Source organism: Canis lupus, chromosome 7 (genome assembly GCF_048164855.1).
Source record: "Canis lupus baileyi chromosome 7, mCanLup2.hap1, whole genome shotgun sequence".
Classification (NCBI taxonomy): Eukaryota; Metazoa; Chordata; class Mammalia; order Carnivora; family Canidae; genus Canis; species Canis lupus.
In genome coordinates, this window is record NC_132844.1 from 64649979 (window position 1) to 64671600 (window position 21622).

Below are 21622 nucleotides of genomic sequence, written 5' to 3' on the forward strand. Positions count from 1 at the left end.
GAAAAAAAATCAAGTAATCAACGATTTAATAAGCTTTCCTAGTAATATGTTTTCTGAATCAGTATGAGAACAACTAGAAAATTATTCATTCACAGCATTTTTCTACAATGCAATCCTTTGCTGTCTCATTCTATGAACTATAACTAAATCAAAGTATTTATTAATTTCCATAGCAAACTTATTCTAGCAATACATTAGAGATATTAATACTTTTTTTTCACTTAATACATTTGGAGTAGGAAAAGTAAGAATGCTTGATTTTTTAAATTTACTTTCTTTTGGCTAAATTTTGATTCATTAGCTCCACTGCCTTTCAAAGCAATTATTCCAAGGTTAACTATTATTTGTATATACCAAATGACAAATAATAACAGAATATGAATCCATACGATATAATTTTTCATCAAACTGTCATACTCAATTTAATATCCTTTTGTAACTTCAAGGAAAAATGATGATTTGATTCTAGATCCTCCAGGGGCCTACATAAAAATTCATCATGGCTCACCATCACCATACTGATACTTCAGTATCTATATATAATTAGCTCGAGATCTACTATGAGAAAGAAGAGAAGGAGGGACGGTAAGAAATTGGTATTGAGTTCTTATTGTGCACCATATACTGTGTTTTCACAAATGCTAACTCACTTATTCCTCACAGAAACCATGGCCACCTTGTAGATGAGGAGGCAGGCTCTGAGAGGCTCATAAACTTGCTCAAGATCATAGAAAAAAACAGATTTCCAATCCTTTCTAACACATGTGGATGAACAACTGGGTTGTGTTCTTAGCTCTGTGAGGAGGAAGTCCTTTATTCTCTCTTGTCCATTATCTCATCAGTACAGTGGGGAGAATAGTAATGCCTTCTGTGTCTATCTACAGATGAGATCTTTCATGCGTGAGCACTCTGAGACTTGTGAAATGCTAGACAATGATCAGTGACCATGATTAGAAATTATTTCTGTCTATTTGCATAAGCTTAAACATCTGTTAAGATGTGACTAAAGGTGAGAAAGAACTTTCGCATGGGTCGAGAGATAACATTTTCACTTCTGAAGAGGCATCAGGGAGATGCTGGAAGAAAGGTCTGATATGAGATGTCTGTTCTCTTGAAGTGCATTGGAGCACTTACCTGTGATATGAGGAAGGCCGTGGAGTTTCTGCACACACTGAGTTTCCTCATTTGTGGTCGGTCTCTGTGGTGTGTGCACGGGAGAGATTTGAGTGGGGGGGGCACACGAATATTCAATCGGGGTCTGAATGCACTCCTTATGGGCAATAGAGGTGAGGGGAAACGACTGGACCAGTAAACAAGGGATCAGAATGGGGAGGCCCTGGGGGAACCTCAGCAGGTTCAACTGTATATTATAGACTGAAAAAGTCTATAGAACCTTGATTTAAGCACAGCAATAAAAGTAGGGAGAAAAAGAATAATTTCACTCACTTTTTTAATATCACATTCATCAAGGTGGTTCTGGATGAACTGGACACTGGCTGAAAAGTCAGCAGAATTGAACTCATAGGGAATATTCCATCCTAAGGGACCAAATTTCCGCCGCTCCTTAACAAGACAAAGGAAAGTAAGTTGAGATTTTGAAATCGAATGCAGCTGATTTCTCCTGTTATCATTAAAACACAAAGTACAGGAAAAGGAAGGCATGATAGGGAGATAAGGTGATGTCATAAAAGAACAGTATACAATTTTGGATACCTTAGCCACTAAAATATTATTCCATGGCTCTTTTGCCAGGTGGTTTGCCAGAACAAGTCCTCAAACACTTGCCAAGTTAGGAGTTCTTGGGTTTAAAAAAAAAAAGTCCAGGTTTCCATCGCCAATTCAAAAAAAAAATGCCGGGATCCCTGGGTGGCGCAGCGGTTTGGCGCCTGCCTTTGGCCCAGGGCGCGATCCTGGAGACCCGGGATCGAATCCCACGTCGGGCTCCCGGTGCATGGAGCCTGCTTCTCCCTCTGCCTGTGTCTCTGTGCCTCTCTCTCTCTCTGTGACTATCATAAATAAATAAAAATTTAAAAAAAACAAAAACAAAAACAAAAAAAAATGCCTTAGGTGCTCAATAAATATCTGGTAAATGAGCTCATATGTTCTAAGTTAGACTCTTAAAAGTTTCAAATCTTAAGTGTAAGAGTTTGAAATTTTGTTTTTCCAGTTGAATAACTTAAGCATTCAAGAGTATTTAGACGCCCCTACTAGTTTTACTCTGTAATCTTGCAATTTCAGACTCTGAAAACCCCCCATCTCTATTGTAAAACATGACACATCCCTCTTAAAACTTTCACATTTCCCTCATCTGTTCCCTTCTATGGAAAAAAAGGTGGCTAAATGTTTTGAATTGCCAAATTACCCGGAAACAATCCAAATGGGCTCACATAAAATGATTCAATATTCTGGAGACCATTTTAAATGTATGTAAGAGTTAGAACCGGTACTTCCAGGCTCTGATCACCTAGCAAACCACATAGATTAACTCAGATATCACTATACCATTAGCTTTCTCTGCCCTGGCATACAACCAGCCTCTAAGGAAGGTCCAATTATTTATTTGGGTTAGCCTCTAGCCCTTTGACCCTAGTGGCTGAGGTGAGAATCCATGAGGAGAGTAGAATCCCAAGAATCTATGGAAAGGAATAATTCTATTTCTTTACCTCTTAATATATACTAACTTTTGTTTCTCTCTTTTGTTTTCCCTAACCCAACACACACAATCTCTCTCTCATGATGTTTTGACAAGTCATTCCAATACTTCTTACTACAGCTGCTCCATGCTTTCAATCCTAATTAAACCACCATTTAAAGGAATTTTAGTTTAGACAAGCTCGTGGAGAGGTCAGAGAAAAAAAATTCAGAAAGCAAGAAGGTTTAACTACTGATTTTCAGAATATGCTTTTAAAATATTAAGTAAACCATGAAAATTAATGTGGATAATTTGGGTCCAGATGTCCTGACCCTGGGAGATCAGACTGTTAAATAAAAATTCAAACAAGTAAATCTTAAAGATCTCCATGGCTTTATTGAACAGTTGATGAATCAAGTAGCGTCCCACTTAGCAAATAGGAAAGAGCCTTGAAGAGCTACAGAAAAAGAAAAGTTTTTAAAGGCAGAGAGGAGATGACACAAGGAAGTGGTAAGAGAGAAAAAGGATTATTTGGGTCAAAGGATTATTTGTCCCCCTTCCTTTGGGGAACAAAAGAGGTCTACTAGGGGATTACCACACTAGCACTGACCAGGAAATTTCAGATTAACTGGTTAAAATTACATTTCCTGGAGAAGTTTGAAATTGCAGTTAGGTTATGTATGATTTTTCAATTTGGTGATGTGGGCTTAGCACAAGTAACTCTATTGTGTCTGTTGTCTCCTTTTTAATAAGACTGACAGCATACAAATAACTCTTAAAAAACTAGTACACTACTAACATTACTTCTAGACCTATACTTCTTTAGGTTAGGTTGTCAGGTACTAGCATTTTCTATGGTGTGACTCCCATTCTCATCTCTTAGCTGATAAAAGTCGGACAGCCAGCCCAAGAAAGGCCAACCAGATTCCTCCTCTCAGGAATTTGGACTTAGGGTTCAGAATTGCTACCTAGAGTTTACTCTAGTTAGAGTAAATTAGTGAGACTTGGGGCAGCCCCGGTGGCGCAGCGGTTTGGCGCCGCCTGCAGCCGAGGGCGTGATGCTGGAGACCCAGGATGGAGTCCTGCGTCCGGCTCCTGCATGGAGCCTGCTTCTCTCTCTGCCTCTCTCTTTCTCTCTGTGTCTCTCATGAATAAATAAAAATCTTAAAAAAAAAAAACTAGGGAGACTTTAAACTTGAGAGCTGTGAAGCATAATCTTCCCTTGAACACAGAGAAGGTGAGAAGGAGCAGAGGTGCCCTGATCAGTGGTTTTATCCCAGGTGCATAAGGGGGAACCCTGGCTCTTAAAGGTGTCAGCATCACTCGATGGCTGTCTGCTTCCTGGTATCAGTACTCATGTTGCCATGATGTTTTTCTAACTGTTTCGTATTGAAATGCTTGGTCCTGTAAACCAGATTTTGAACCTTGATAGTGAGAAACATGTATCCCATTTTTGTCTCCCCTTTGTTTCCCCTTTTTTGGGGAAAGGATTATGATTGTGTAATAAATACTAGATTGATTAATGATTATTATCAAAATGAAAGGCACTCTCCTTCTCACCCTCTGTGGGGTCATTTCTGAGGCTGACACAAATTCAAAAGAATTTCTTGAGTGGATCTCAGAAACACTGAGGTGAGCCTCCTCCAAGTTATTTTGAAGCAAGAGTAAGTTGAGAGTGGGGAGTGTGATATTAACATGAAAATGCATTCAGCTAAGCCTTGAGTCTCTGGAATTTCTTCCATCTTGACACCTTCAAAAAAAAAAGAAAGCTAACTACTTATTGGTGAAATGAAAATGTTTTCCCATTTTTAAAAAAGAAAATCAACTCTAAAATAGTTTCACCTATGTTTGACTTAATTTTTTTTAATTTACTGTTCAATTAGACAGGAGACTGAATGAAAAATAATTCTTCCTTTCCAGTTACTAGAACTGCTTATATTGGCTCTATGGAAACACTCCCATTTACACGCACTGAGCCATTGCAATTCTGTTGCTCCTTAAAATGTGATCTTTGAAAATTGTTCCAATGCTGAGATTTGCTTCACTTTATGGTGTTTACTATCAGATTTCATTTAAAGCATTTACTTTTTAGGTTGGATCACTAAAGTCATAGACTGTTTAGCTTATCTTGGGGAAAAAAAAGACAAGATCTTGGGGGGTGACTTTTCTTTTACAAATGAAGTAATTTCAATTTCTTGAAAAATTTTTTTTGTATTCACTCATCTCTCTAAGTGACAATAAAGAAATAGCCCTGAATTATCATCATGGAATACTATCAGAACAGACTCAAACCATCAGAAGAAGAACTAAGAACTCACTTGGAAGCTCAGGAGCAGGAGGCTTTGCTAGAACTTGGAATATTTGAAATACTGAATCTCTTCAGTTCAATTAGTATTCTTAAAACTATGGGATGAGTCCCATGTGAGACAATGGAAAAATATTAAAATCAATGTATTTTCAAGAAGTTTTAATCTGGTTGAGAAAATAAGACTTAGAAATAAGGAAAGGACAATGTGATAGTGACTATAATTAACTGTCAAAATATAACAGATGATAAGCCTGAAGAAGACATTCAATCAGAGGCTTCTGGGAAGAATGTAACTGAAGCTAGTCTTTGAAAAGGAGGGAGAAAAGACTTCCAGGCTTCTCAAAGGCTATGAGGAAAGACTGGAACACAAAGCTCAGATTCATCAAGCAGGAGGCTACAGGTAAGTGGTTTTACTGCAGCAGAGAGTGCCCTCGTGGGAGTAGCTAGAACTATGTGCTCTCATGATGATTCAGGAGTGGCACATAGATGTGAATGTCAGAATAAAGAGTTAAAACCTGATTCAACAGAAGGGAGTTATTGTTCATTATTAAGTTGGAGAAGGGTGATCTTATTTTATTTTATTTTATTTTTTAAGATTTTATTTATTCATGAGAGACACAGAGAGGGAGAGGCAGAGACACAGGCAGAGGGAAAAGCAGGCCCCCTGCAGGGAACCTGATGTGGGACTCGATCCCAGGACCCCCCGGGATCATGACCTGAGCCAAAGGCAGACACTCAACCACTGAGCCATCCAGGCGCCCCAAGAGTGGGGTGATCTTTAAGAAGACTAGTCTACTCTTTACTGAATTTGACTAATATGGCTCCTTCTTTGTATCCCAAAGAATCTACAAAACACAGAACTATTAGTGAAATATGGAAAACATGGAATCCTCCTTTGGACACTGAAGACAAATTGCTCAACGTAGTCATCATCTTAATGATGTTAAAGCCATTTCCAATTTTATGTTAAACTCTACCTCAGCCCAATGAGCCCACCTCTCGACAGCCCAACACAGAATCATTTCAGCTGCATCTGCAAAACAAGTTTCTCTTTGGAACGTCACAACCTGTTTCTTTAATTACTGGAGCTCACGTAAAATGAAAAAAATGCAATCCATATTATAAAACATATGGGAAACTTTAAAAGGTAAAAATAATGAACAGAAGTGGCCGGGACCCCTGGCAAAAACTGCCAAGCAAAATGTAAAAGTTCTTTCTTTAAACCTGTATCATATTACTGTAATTATTCTGAGGATATTTAAATGAAGAACTTTGTAATCATGCCTCCCCAAAGCAAGAACTTCCTATGCAGTATTAAACTTGAAGGGAATGTTTGTCAAGGCTCAAACTTGAGAGAGAAAACAAGATGTAGGAGAAGAAAACACTTTTCTGAAAGAAGAACTGCTGGCAGTGGATTTCCTTGGGCCCTGTTCCATGCGGCCATTTTCATTTCATATTTAATTATTTTTAAGAGCCAGGATAAAATATCCAAGTCTGCAACTGCCACTGCAAGCCCCTAGAGCTCCTAATCAATGACTTTAGCAAGAAAACTTCACAGACTTGTGCATAAGCCATTCGAAAAGCCCCAAAAAGTGGGCCTCAATGTGGGTAAGCCAAGGTGATGAGAAAAGTTCTAAACCACGAAAAGGACACAAAAGTGATGAAGGACGCCTGTCTTAAGGGCAGTGGGTATTTGGCAATTATTCTCAATTCTTGTTGTGTATTAGAATCACATAACAAGTTTTTAAAAGGACTGAGCATCCCACCTTGCTGCCTCCTTCCAGGGATTCTGGGACCCAGACAATGCTGAGAACCATTTCATTAGACATTCATTGGGTCCAATGGACTCTTCAAACAATGGATAGTACACTGACCATCAAAGGACAGCACACTGACCACCAGAAAATGCTATTCTGACTTTCTGCAGGAGGTATTGGGAGGACACCACAAATGTTAAGTATTGAGTTTTAAAAGAACAGGACTTTGGAGGTAGATATATTTAAAATTAAGATCCTGAAGGGTTAATGTGGCCTTGCTCTGAAATCCAGAATGCCATTGCACTGGAGTTTCTGGGAAACCATAGAGAGATGATATAAAGGCCAGAGGGAAGATTCCAGTGAGAGTAATCTCCAAGAGGATGAGGAAATGTCCTCAGGGAGTAGCGGCCAAATAGAGCCAAGGCATCCACTAGCATGTTGGGGATGGTGGGCTCCCATGGGGATGGTAGAGGGCTGGCTGGCTAGGACAGAGATATCACCTGACTGCTGTAAGAGTGCTGTTGCTATAGCAACTTCTTGGCCTATGTAGATGGTAAGTTAACCTGGCAGAGAGGAGAAAGAAGAGGAGTCTGGGGCAAGAAGAACTCAGTGCAACATTGGCTTATGTATTTGCAAGTTCACATGGAAGCACCCAGGGCGCCCTTCTACGGGTAAGCCTGCTCCTGCCTCAACCACAAAACAAACCACACTATTTGCTACACCACCCAAGACAGTTGTCCTTGACCAGCCAAGTCTACTTCCCCATTGTATGGGAGAGGAAGAGTGTTCATTTTGTTCTCTGTAACAGTGACTGAGGTCCGCATAACACATGATGCCCTTGAGTGGGGGTGAGTTGATGGCATGATGCCAAACCACAGTTCAGTAAGGGAATTACATGGAGGTCACACAGCTCTCCCATTTGACCTCTATTTCACTACCACGTTCTGTATTCTGAGGTGTGATGGGCTCCAGCACGAACTCCTCCCCAGCTCTGAAGCTTGAGATTATGGGATATGAACAAATTCCCTGTTCTTTTTGTGAGTCTCTGCAAGGACAAATGCATAAAAATCATATTTGTATAGAGCAAGGGATATCTAGGTTAATTTGGAGGAAATCAGTCAATCAGTTAACAAATCAGGTGTTTGGCTATTATGTCCAACAGTAGTAGAGAAATCTAAGTCACAATCAATCCAGCCCAGAACAGTCCTTTTAGTAATGGCTGCACTTCAAACTTTAATATGCACATGAGTCACTGGGGCATCTTATTACAATGCAGATTCTAATTCAGCAGGTCCACGGTGGGGCCTGAGATCCATCTCTTACAAGCTCCTGGGCTATGTGGATACTTCTGGCCCAGGACCACAAGCCCCTCAAGAATGCTGCATTTTGCTATCAAGCCAGCTCCATCCTAACAAGTAAAAGAAAATAGTTAGGTGTATCACAGTAAATATTTCTGCTAATAAGAACAGAGGAAACCATGCTTGAATTATCCATGCTCCCTGTGTAGTCATAGAACTTGATAACAGTCTTAGAAATGGGAAAAAACTTGAAAGATCACCTCCTTCTGCCTCTAAACACACAGATGGGGAAACAAGAGGTCCCAGGAGGGACAGAGCTTGACTATCATCACACAGCTAACTAATTTCATGGCAAGTCTAATGCGGCAGCCTCCTGGTCTTCAATGATGTGCGCTTTCTGGTGCACTGTGACTGGATTTTAAGAGACATTCAACCTCCTAGCTGTATAGACCTAGCAATGGAGACTTTTCTGTTTTAACCCAAATACAAGTCATGTCAAATGCGAGGACCCCTTAGTCCTAGGACCGGCCCGTGGACCTGTTGTTCTTCTGTGTAGCACTTGGATAATGGCCACAAAAATATAGGTTGCCACACTGACCATATGGAAAATACCCCCAATTATCTCCCCATGATAAGCCCAGTGGAAGAGTTGAATCATCACTACTGGGAACAGAATCATAAAATATATTATTTGTGAATTGGGAATTAAATAACAGAGTTAAAGTAATATTTGTATTAGAGTATGATAAGGCCTAGCAAAACAAACAATTCCCAGATAAGAACGTATGAAATAGGCTTCAATGACTTGAAAGCTATAATTTACAATCCAAAGGCCACAATGGAACTTAGTAAAAATAACCACCCGCAAAGTGTTTAGCCTGATTTTAACTCTCTCGGGGTTCAGGGGCCGATATACAGGAGATGCACAATTGTCTCCTCTCTGCAGTCCTCTCTCCTGGCCACCTGGGAACCCAGTAAAGTGGCAGGGACAAGGGGCCTGAGAGTAAATCCTCCAAATATGTTCTGGGATGAGCACCAAATTCCCCTCCACCTTTGATCAGGGTAGGGAGAGAGGAGGTGAAGCTCTGCATGCTGCTGTACATAGCTAAACCATGACTCCTGGTACAAGTCAGGTGATTCATTCCATCCTCACTCCAGCCTCAGTGAAGGAAGAAATGTAGAAAGGGTTAAAGGAGGCTGTTCATCCTCTCTGACGTCAAGGAGTGAAACAAGTACATTAAAATTATACAGCTTTCAAGTATAGAACAAAATATAAAATTAAATGTAGAGATGCCTGGGTGGCTCAGTGGTTGAGCATCTGCCTTCGGCCCAGGGTGTGATCCCGGGGTCCTGGGATCAAGTCTTGCATCGGGCTCCCCGCAGGGGGCCTGCTTCTCCCTCTGCCTATGTCTGCCTCTCTCTCTGTGTCTCTCATGAATAAAAAAATAAATCTTTAAAAAAATCAAATCAAATCAAATGTAGAACAAAGCAATAAAAAAATGAAAATACCCTATAGACAAGTGGCTGTGGAGCCATAAAATTACCAGACTGATATATAAGTGTACAGTAAAACCAAATCACAAACAACTTGAAAATGACAGCTAACTATTGTCCCTCCCAATATCACCACTGCCTTCACTGGTAGGCTCAAAATATACTTCCGTGCTAGGCAGAAGTGTCGGGCTTGATTTTGAGATCTACTGCCTATGAATTTAACCTCTCTGAGCCTCAATTTCTTCATTTTTATTTTATTTTTTCCTGAGGTGCAGCTAATTTATTTTCACACACTAAAGGGAGTGGGGGGGATGGACCCATGGTAGGGCTGAGGCTGTGCTGTCCCTGTGTCTAGTTTAACAAAGTTCTCCTGTTATTTAGGACAGTCCAAGGGATAAATTCCTGAGAGTCTGAGGCAAATCACAGGCTTTGGAGTCAGACTGATTAGATAATCTATGAGAAGCATGTAGCAAATAGCTGATGCTCCTGCTTTCCTGTCTTCTTAAAAGTACTACTATCTTTATTCGTGTCTTTATGCATCTGGACATATCATCAATCAATTTCCTCATTTTTAAAATGGTGATAATCCGACCTCAAGAAACGTGGCTGTTAGTATTACATGAGATGGTGTACATAACATTCCTGGCCAGCACAGGCACTTTGAAAACCAAATTCCTATCTAAAGAATCCATGTTCAGCTCACAGATATTTATTGAGCTCCAGTAATGCCCTGGATGCTGCTATAATGGGGGAGAGTCAGCAGGTACAAAAAGCCAAAGCCTTTGTCTCCAAGAGTCGTACACTGTCATGGCCATGGTAAGGGGCAGGTGCAGTACACAGACAGGTACATACTATGCCAGGTGGGGCAAAGTGCCATGAAGGAGAAAAAAAAGCAGAGCACGGAGAGCCAACAGTGCAGCAGAGAAACAACATGGCATCATTAGCATCCCCCTAAATGTGCAAACTGCGCTCAGAAGTTACCTGCACAGTGGAGTGTAAAAACGCCACTGTGTAAAGCATCGGCTTCCACATGGGTAAGTTACTGATATCCAGAAGGTCTTGATTAATTCCAGCAAATGTTCTTTTCAAACCTGCGCGTATGCCTTGGGGTGGCTCATTGGTGAATTTCAGAGAAGTCTGTCGTAAAAAGTAAATGGTGATTTTGTTTCTATAAGTTATTGTAAGGGATAAAATAGACATTACAGTATCTCAGACAGCAGTGTACCTATGGTACATAAAATGTCAGCTGAACTTCAGCACTGCGTAAATTAATGACATCAATCATAGCTGAGACCCCATCAATCAGTACTGAGTCTTAGAACTCCTCTGTGGAAATATTTGTGATATAATATTGATGATTATAGTCAAGATTTTGACAATTACAGTATAAGATCTTGCAGAGTCGAAAGCCTTGTCATGTTTTCATTTTTCAATAACCCCCCTATGCCATCTCTATTAGAATGGATCGAAAGCCTTGGATCGAAAGCCTTGTCATGTTTTCATTTTTCAATAACCCCCCTATGCCATCTCTATTAGAATGATTCTCAAGGAAACGACACTTATGTCACAGTAACAAACCTGAAGCAATGTAATTGGAAATCGGTCGTGGGGCTCAGTAGTTATCCACACTCGGAAAGAATCATCATTGGCTTCTGTGGTAATTAAAGTCTCTAGCAATTCTTCCATGAATTCCAGGCCAAGGTGACAATTTTGTAGTAATACCCAGCCACCCTGCATCCAAAAATGATTTCATATTAGTTTCTTGTCACTTTTTTGCAAGGATTTTAAGAAAAAAAATGTACAAATTAAAAAGCAAAACCCCTTTGCTTAGGGCATGTAAATACTCTGTTTTGAGTACTTATTTTTTAATGAAATGATTGTACATCAATACAAACATTTCTTCTGCTACTGGTTAAACTGGAGCCAAGTAAGTTGAAAACGATTGTACTCTGACACCCTTGGTTCAGAAGGAAACAGAAATTAAAACCTGAAGTCTTGTTTAAGTACAGTCTGTGCACCATCTAATGGTGGGAATGGGTATTTTGGAATTTATAAAAACTCTTCCTAAGGTAAATCAGAACTGACTCATCCCCAAACCAAATCATCCAAAGTCACAAAGAGAGATGCACAGTAGCTCATGAAAGTCAGAGTCAACTCACTTGGTGACTTGTGCTACCAGAATACTACATTTTATTCTTTGTCATCACTCTTATCATGTAGTCCCCAAACCACTAATCTTACTAAGCACTATTTTAATACTTGGTAAAACTATCTCTAATAGTATAAGTCACATAACCATCACTGCAGTACGAGAACACAGACAACCTTCCGATACCCTTATATCAACAAGATGAGATCAATACAGCTACAAAATATTGAGCGCAGTAAATAAATGGCTCATGCATTATGCCTTCTACTGTGAGAGAAAATACAACTCAGACTGGCTTAAACAGCCAAGGGACATGTTGGCCTGACAACTGGGGTGTGCAGAGGAGGATGGACTTCACAGTTAGTTTGTACCATCGTGGATCCAGTCAGTTGCTGATTCCCCATTTCTTTCGACAATGTTAGCTTTGTCCTAAATATGATGTCCTCCAAGTGTGGCAGTGTGGCTGCTCCTATTCATGGACTGTTGGGTTTTTTTCCGCCTCATACTATCATTATTATCAATACTTATCCCACATTGAGAAACAGAACATGGAACTTATGAAAGCTAATATTCCAAAAAAGGTTAGTGTGAATGCAGTATTGAAATTTAAAAGTTTCTCATTCGTGGAAACTAAAGAAATGATTTAAAGTCCAGAGCTAAACTGTCAAATCACTCAATGGAGTGAATCATTTGAGCTGAGTAAAAATAATTATACATAACTGCCTTGATATATATAAATTAGATACAATATATTATTGAATATAATTAAGTGATAAAGATAAAGGCTTCGGGCACTTGAGAATTAATGACCAACTTGAGAATTTGATGGACCAAGCAGAGACTTATTAGCTCATTAACCCTCTCTAGTCATTAATTCACAAGGAAAAGCTGCACCAAAATTGCTAGAAACCTTATGAGATCAAAAGCTTAAACATAAACTGAGATCTTCCCTTTTTTAAAAATAAGTGGTACGATTTCTTATCAGAGCTGAAATTGCTATCTACCAAGCATCTCCAGATAATTAATGTCCTGTGTATTTATTAGATGTTCTGGAAAACATTTCTTAGCATTCCACCCAGCTTGCAATCAATAAAAACTATTACCAATATTTAAACACAACATCCTCAAATATTTCTATTTGTCTGAAACTACCCATTAATTAAGAAAATAAAAGTCTGACTTTAACCAAAAATTGAAATTTAACTGACTTGATCTGTCACTTCTTAAACACTGTCAATATTGATTGCGAAATTCCAGTTATAGCTGCGTTCTTAGAAACCAGGGAATGTGTCTGCCTAATTGTCAAAAAAATATTTAGTAAAAATAAGAGCTTATGCTATGATGCTATGGAAAATAAAACAACCTTTTCATGGGGACATCAGATTTAAAATTCATTGGTAATCAAAGGTTGACTACCCATACATTTAAAAAATGGAAAGCTGATGATGGAGCATCCCTGACAGAATGATTCGGCCACCACTGTGGTCCCAGGTAGACCTGGTAGCCAGAGGGCTGCCAGGAAGAATGATGCACCAGCACTAGCTGCTCTCACTACCTACCTGCTGCATAGACATCTGAATCAGCTTTCGAGCGTGTACCTCTTGTCCTTGCCCCATTGAGATAGTTCTGCATTCTGTAACATAGGAGAGGAATCGCTATGAGGAAACGTAAATTTTATAACAGCACTGGGACAAAAAATTAATTTCTCAATGGCTATAGCCCCCCGTGGCTTCTAAGAAGACCCCTTGTGATTAAACAGGTATGGCCTTTGGTTGTGTTGATGCGAGAAATGGGTGAGGCAGAAACTGGAAGCACCATGGGGAAAGGTGAGGGCAAAGGGAGAGACAGAGGGCCTGACACTGGGCTTTGAGAGAGTTTGGGGGTATTTGGAGAGAAGGAGGGAAAGGACCGATGGTGGGAGACACAGCTACAAAGCTATCACAGGTATTTGGAGGGAAAGAGGATTTTTGGGTTTTGCCATTTTTAAAAAAGATTTATTGGAGAGATCGAGAGAGGTATGAGCAGGAGGGGCAGAGGGAGAGGGAGAGAGAAACTCAAGCAAACTCTGCACTGAGCATGGAGCCCGACGTGAGGCTCAATCCTAGGACCTTAAGATCATGACCTGAGCTGAAACTAAGAGTCAGACACTTAACCAACTGTGCCTCCCAGGTGCCCCCCCATATGTTTTTTTAAAAAGATTTTCAAAAATTTATTCATGAGAGACACAGAGAGAGAAAGAGAGAGAGAGAAGCAGGCTCCATGCAGGGAGCCCGATGTGGGATTTGATCCCAGGACTCCAGGATCATGTTCTGGCCCGAAAGCAGGCGCTAAACCTCTGAGTCACCCAAGGATCCCCCATATGTTTTGATTAGAATCTTTCTTTGGTGGTTTCACAGGTGCTTCAGTGAACATTTAATTGGATTTTTATTCTTTTAAGATGTCAGGTTTGCAGTGCTTCCTGGCCATTTTGGTTTTGTTTGCATGGCTGTCCATTTTCTGAGAGAGAAGTCAAGGCGATTGGGCCCTAAGAGGGCTACATTAGGGGTAACTGTGCCTTAGACTGGATCATCACCTTGGAATTGAGTGTGAAGAGAAAGTGGAGGCCACCCTGTGTAAAACAACATACATTACCCATCACTCTGCTGCTCATGCTGCTTCTTCCATAGCATATTGTGTACTTTTCTGATTAGCATATTATACATTCATTTGTTTTTGGATAATTGTCTGTTTTTTCCCTCACACTAGAATGTGAGCTCCAGGAGAGGGAGGACTTAGATCCTGGTGGCTTACCCAGCACCTAGACAGTAGGTAGCACTAAGTAGGTGCTCAATAACTGTTTTCTTAAACTTTTAAAACTGAGATATAGTTTAGCCTTTAGAAGTATACAATTCAATGTTTGTTAGTATATTCATAATTTTGTGGAACTATCATTTCTATCTACTTCCAGAACATTCTCATTATACCCAAGGAAAACATCCATTAGTGGTCACTCTCCATTGCCCCCTCCCACCACAGCAACCACTAATCTACTTTCTCTTTTCTAGACATTTTATATAAATGGAATTATACAGTATGTGACCTTTTATTCCGTCCTCTTATACTAGCATAATGCTGTCTTGACAGCATTCATCCATGTTGTGGGATGGATCACAACTTTATTCGTTTTTAAGATTGAGTAGTAATTCCCTGAATTGATATACTACATTTGTGTACCCATTTGTCAGTTGATGGACATTTGACATCAACTGTCCATTTTTTGTCTAGTATGAATAATGAACATGAATGCTATGAACATTCGTGTATAAGTATTTGTGTGGACAACTATTCAATTCACTTTGGTACGTACTTAGGAGTAAAATTAGATCATGTTGTAACTTTGTTTAACCTTTTGAGGAACTGCCAGACTGTTTTGCAAATAGCTGCCCCATTTTACATTCCCATCAGCAGTGCATAAAAGTTCTAATTTTTCCACATCCTTGCCAACATTTACTATTGCCCATCTTTTTCATTATAGCTATCTTAGTGGAGTGAGGTAGTTATCCCTTGTATCCCATCGTAGTTATCCCATTTTCAGTTGCATCTCCCCAATGACTAATAGTGTTGATGATATTTTCATGTGCTTATTGGTCATTTATATATCTTCTTTGGAGAAATACCGATTCACATTTATTCTCACTTTCAAATTGGATATTTGATTTTTCATTGTTGAGTTGTAAGGGTTCTTTATAGCCTCTGTATACCAGATCCTTAGCTGATGTATGACGTGAAAATACGCTCTCTCATTTGTAAGTTATCTTTCTCACTTTCTTTGATGGTGCCCTTTGAAGCACAAGAGTTTTAAATTTTGATGAAATCTAATTTATTCATTTTCTCTTGTATTGCTTATGTTTTTGATATCATAACTAGAAAACCACCACCTAATCCAAGGTCACAAAGATTTACACCTATGTTTTCTTTAAGAGTTTTATGGTTTTAGCTTTTACATTTACGTCTCTGATCAATTTTGAGTTGAATTTTTCATATGGTATGATATAAAAGTCGATCTTCATTCTTTTGAAAATGGGTATCAGTTTTTCCAGCGCCATCTGTTGAAAAGACTGTTCTTTCCTTCATTCAATGCTCTGGCATCCTTGTTGAAAATCACTTGACCATATATGTGAAAGGTGATTTTATGGAACCACAATTCAATTCCATTGTTACATATGTCTATCTTTATGCCAGTACCATCTTGTTTTGATTACTGTAGCTTTGTAGTAAGTTTTAATATTAGGAATTGTGAGTCCTACACCTTTTTTCTTTTTCCTTTTTCCTTTTGAAGATTGTTTTAGTTATTCTGGGTCCCAGGTAATTCTAAATGAATTTTAGAATCACCTTGTCAGTTTCCACAAAAAGGGCGGCTGGGATTTTGATAGGGATTATGCTAAATCTGTAGTCAGTGTCAGTGTTGCCATCTTACCAACATTAAGTCTTCTGACCTATGAACACAAGATGTCTTTCCATGTATTTAGGTCCTCTTCAATTTTTTCAATTATGTTTTGTACTTTTCAATGTATAAGTCTTGCAATTCTTTGTTAAATTTATTCCTAAGTATTTTTATGATATGGTATATGGAATTGTATTTATAATCTCATTTTTGAATGGCTGTTCGTTCCTATTGTATAGAAAAGTGATGAATTTTTAAATATTGATCTGGGATCCTACAATCTCATTGAATTCATTTATTAACTCTGTTTTTTTTTTTTTCATGGACTTCATAGGGTTTTCTATATACAAAATCATGTTATCTGCAAACAGAGATCACTTTACTTCTGGTCTAACGGCCCCTGTCTAACAACCTCCAACACAGAGCTGAATAGAGGTGGTGAGAGCAAACATCCCTAACTTTCTCCTGATCTTTGGGGGGAAAGCATTCAGTCTTTTACCATTAAATATGATGTTAGTTGTAGGGTTTTGGTAGGTCACCTTTATCAGGTTGAATAAATGTTTATTCCTTTTTGTTCTTATTGTGAAAGAGTATTGGATTTTTCTCAATGCTTTCTCTGCCCTTATTCAGATAATTAGTGGGTTTTGTCCCTTATTCTATTAATATGGTATATTATATTGACTAATTTTCATATAACCAATCTTGCAGTCTTGGGATCAATCCATTGGTTGTAGTGTATATGGTGCCAGATTTAGTTTGATAGTAGTTTGTTGTGGATTTTTACTTCTCTATTCAGAAGGGATATTGGCTTTCTTGTGATATTTTTTGTCTGGACTTGGTATCAGGGTAATACTTGTCTCATAGAATGAGTTGGGAAGTGCTTCCTCCTCTTTTACTTTTTTGGAAAAGTTTGTGAAGAATTGGTGTGATTCTCGAAATGTTTGGTAGAATTCACCAATAAAGCCATCTGGTCCTGGTATTTCCTTTGTGGAAATTTTTGGTTACTAAATCAGTATATTTAATACTCCTTATAGTTCTACTCAAGTTTTCTGTTTCTTCTGAGTCATTCCAGTACTTGTCTCTTGATAATAATTTGCTCACTTCATTCAGATTATCTAATCTGTTGGCATAATCATTCATAGTATTCCCTCATGATCTTTAAAATTTTTGTCAGATCAATAGTGATGTTCCTCCTGTCTCCTGTCATTCCTGGTTTTAGTAATCTTAAGTCTTCTCTCCTTTACTCTTGGTCACTCTGAAGATTTGTCAATTTTGTTTTCTTTTTTCTTTCTTTCTTTCTATCTTCCTTTGTGTGTGTGTGTGTGTGTGTGTGTGTGTGTGTGTGAAGTAATGGCATACATTATCTATTATGGAGGCTTTCTCTTTTCTTATTTAAGGTTCTATTTCTCTCATAACCCTCAGGACTCACTTCCATGGTTTGTCTAACAAGTTCTGGGAGTGAACTTCCCTGTGCAGTATATACTTTATTTCTCTTGTCATCAAATGTTCACTTACCTGTTTATGACTTTGGGCAAGTTACTGATCATCAAATTATATTTTCTGAACTTTTTAAAAGGATAATTTAAATTAACCTCCTTGCCCATTTCACAGTCTCGTGGAGTAGGGGGTACTTAGGGGGTACTTAGGCTCAATATATTACCAATATTTTAACTTTTTTTTTTACTAGTGGTTGTTAGATAGGTGTTTGATGATGTTTTCAAAGAAGATAACTTCTAATTTGTTGATTTTTTGTTGTTTTTTAATACCCTATTTCATTTTTTCCCACTGAAATATTTATTATTTTCTCTTTTTTTTGCTTTGAGTTTAATTTGCTTTTCTTTTATTTAAATTCAATTAACCAATATATAGTACATCATTAGTTTCAGATGTAGTTTTCAACAATTCATCAGGTGCATATAACACCCAGTGCTCATCCCACCATGTGGTCTCTTTAATGCCTGTCACCCAGTTACCCCAAGCCCCCACCTCCCTCCCCTCCAACAACCCTCAGTTTGTTTACAAGAGTTGAGTCTCTCTCTTTTTTAAAGATTTTATTTATTCATTCATGAGAGACAGAGACAGACAGACAGAGAGAGAGAGGCAGAGGGAGAAGCAGGCTCCATGCAGGGAGCCTGATGCGGGACTCGATCCCGGGACTGCAGGATCATGCCCTGGGCCGAAGGCAGGTGCTATAAACTGCTGAGCCACCCAGGGATCCCCAGAGTTAAGAGTCTCTTGTGGTTTGAATCCCTCTCTGATTTTTTCCCATTCAGTTTTCTCTCCCTTCCCTTGTGGTCCTCTGCACTATTTCTTATATTCTGCATATGAGTGAAACTATGATAATTGTCTTTCTCCAATTGACTTATTTCACTTAGCATAGTTCCATCCATGTCGATGTAAATGGTCTTTTCCAAAGGCTGAGTAATATTCCATTTTGTGTGTGTGTATATATATATTTTCCAAAGGCTGAGTAATATTCCATTATGTGTGTGTATACACACACACACACACACACACACACACACATATATGTATATATATCATATCTTCTTTATCCATTCATCTGTCGATGGACATTTTGGCCCCTTCCACAATTTGGTTATTGTAGACATTCCTGCTATGAACATTGAGGTGCAGGTGCCCCTTCATTTCACTACATCTTTATCTTTGGGGTAAATACCCAGTAGTGCAATTTGCACTTCTTTTCCTAGTTTCTTAAGGTAGAGGTTTAAGTTATTGACTTGCAATCTTTCTTCATTTTTAACATAGGCCAATAAATATTTTATAAATTTTCCAAATGGTTTGGAGCAACTGGACTGACTGACATTGGAAAATAAGGAAGCTTTGTCATGAGAGGAACTCCCAAAAGAAGGGGGATGCAGAGGGTGTTATAGGAAATGTTGTTGCAGGTAAGAAAGTATGATTACACTTTGGTGGTTTGGGGTTTTTTGTTTGTTTGTTTGTTTGTTTGTATTTAAGAGACTTTAATAAGAATTCAACTGCCTTTCCATTTCTTTCCAAAATTAAGCTTGTCTTTCTTTCACTTTGTTTTTTCCTGTTTAAAAAATTCTTTTTTCTAAATAAGTAATATATGCTCATAGTGAAAGCACCGGGAAATACAGGAGAGTATAAAGGAGAAAATACTCTGTGTCTCTCATGAATGAATAAATAAAATCTTTCAAAAGAAGAAAATGAAAATCATAAATAACCCTCCCTAGATTTTAATTCTAATCTTTTTAATATGCATAATCCACAATAATTTACTCTCATTTTAAAATTTAGAATGTTCTGAAAACTGAAAGTTTTGCACAAAATCATTGTTGTGGCAAACACTGACCTGACTGCGTATATGAGGTTATTTATAGACTTTATTTATCCCTATCTCTATGAATATTAATACTCTTATCTGCTGTATATTATATAATATATGAAATATTACCTTTCTAAAAGCTGGAATATTCTCATTTCTGAAACATATCTGACCCCAAAGGTTTTGAATAAGGGATTGTAGATCTATTTGTATTAAAAATTATATATATATATATATATATATATACACATGTTGTATTATGTGTGTGTACATATGTATATATATATATATATATATATACACATACTCATTTATGTTATTTTAAATCTCTACTTCTTAACAGTATACTGTGAGCATTTTACTGTCATTAAATATTATTGGAAAAGTTTTTAATGGTGGCATGGTATTCCATTATGATGATGCATCTTTGTTCATTCAACCTCTACCCTTTTGTATATTCAAGACATTTTCAATTTTTCAACATTATAAATAGCACGAGAGTAAACACTGTTGTATATAAATCTTAATATGAAAAAAAAATAAATCTTAATATGTATCTCTTGGAACACTCTTAGAAGAAATCCATACATATAAAATAGTTAAGACAAAGCATACAAATATTTTAGATTTGTGATATATACATTAAAGAGAATTGTAAGTATCGCTAGCTAAAATGGATGCTGTCATTCCAAGCTCACATGTCTATCCTCTTTTGCATTTTTAAAAGATTTTATTTATTTATTCATGAGAGACACACAGAGAGACAGAGGCAGAGACACAGGCAAAGGGAGAAGTAGGCTCCATGCAGGGAGCCTGATGTGGGACTCAATCCCAGGACTCTGGGATCACGCCCTAAGCCAAAGCCAGATGCTCAACCACTGACCCACCCAGGCATCCCTCCTCTTTTGCATTTTATTGAAGTTTCAAAACTTCATCCGGTCAATCTGCTTTGGTTTTGGATTCTGGTATTATGATTAAGAAAATCTTAGCTACCCCTATAGTATCAATATATTCTTTTTTTTCTTTTATAGCTTTATTAATCTAGAATTAACTTTGGAATTAAAAGTGAGATAAAATTCTTACTTTTTTCCTAAAGTTAACCAGCTATCCCAATGATGTTTATTGACTAATCCATTTTCCCTCTATTGATTTGAAATGTGAACCTTATCATAGACTAAGCTATTATAGATACTAGAGCCTAATTTGAGGCCTTTCATTTTGCTTCATTGATCTGTTTATCTATTCTGAGCCAGTTCACACTGACTAAATTATTGCCATTTGATAAAGGTTTACAAATATGGTGGTGCTTGTTCCCAATTATTCTTTTTCCTTTTCAAAGCTTTCTTGGTTATTCTTCTCCATTCATTGTTCTAGATGATCTAAGATCCCTATACTATCCAATTAGAACAGAAAATACAGTTGGAATTTCAATTAGACTTGTATTCAATTTATATATTAATTTAGAGACTATTGATATCTTTACAAAATTGAATCTTTACACTGGCAATGTGGTTTAACTCTCATTTATTCTATCCTACTTTTACACCTCTAAGAAAGTTTTATAGTTTTCCTCTGATAGGTATTTTAAAAATTATTTCAGTTTTGTTTTTATTGCTATAGTGAATGAGATTTTTTACATTTTATTTTACAAGAATGCTCCATTAATTTTTTTATATATTTATTTTGATCAGCCACCTTGCCAAACTATCCAGTTAAATCTAATAGTTTTTCAGTTGATTCATCTGTGGTTTTAGTTACATTGCCTGAGAGTAATGATGGTTTTTGTCCCTACTTTCCAGTAGTTATATCTTTTATTTGTGGTTCTTACAAGCCATTAGCTACCTCTTCCACGACAATGCTAAATAATGGTGGTGATGGCAGATATCTTTATCTTATTCCTGACTTTAATGTTTTAGTTGTTATCCAGTAAATAAAATGTTGATGTCTGAAGTTCATATTCACTGTCGTATTAATAAGATATTCTCTGTCTCTGCTTCTTAAAAGTCGAATACAAATGTTGAATTTTTGTAAAATGCCTTTTAGCATCTATCAAGGAAATAATATGATAGCCTATGGAAAAGCCTTTTACTTACTGTTGTGATGAAATTTCTTACTACTGTATCTTTCTTATATTCACCCATGCATTCCTACGTGGTCAAGGCAAATTATTATTTTTTTGCATGTTATTTTTTTAATGTTATAATGTTATAATGATTTCTTCTTGCTTTCATTTTCGTTAAGATCTTTACAT

At 37.7% G+C, this 21622-nt stretch overlaps 1 protein-coding gene across 3 annotated transcripts in view; it reads right to left on the reverse strand.

Annotated features, from left to right (window-relative positions):
* Positions 1-21622, reverse strand: part of DNAH8 (dynein axonemal heavy chain 8) — a 364549-nt gene that overhangs the window by 52213 nt on the left and 290714 nt on the right. For 2 of the 3 annotated variants that reach the window (XM_072833179.1, XM_072833178.1), the window contains 4 exons: positions 13198-13271; positions 11068-11220; positions 10471-10626; positions 1447-1563 (listed from right to left, as the gene is read on the reverse strand). In XM_072833179.1, coding sequence (XP_072689280.1) covers positions 1447-1563; positions 10471-10626; positions 11068-11220; positions 13198-13271 — 500 coding nt within the window. Of the gene's footprint in view, positions 1-1446; positions 1564-7958; positions 8106-10470; positions 10627-11067; positions 11221-13197; positions 13272-21622 lie in introns of those variants that run through there. The other variant, XM_072833180.1, reaches the window with a different exon arrangement.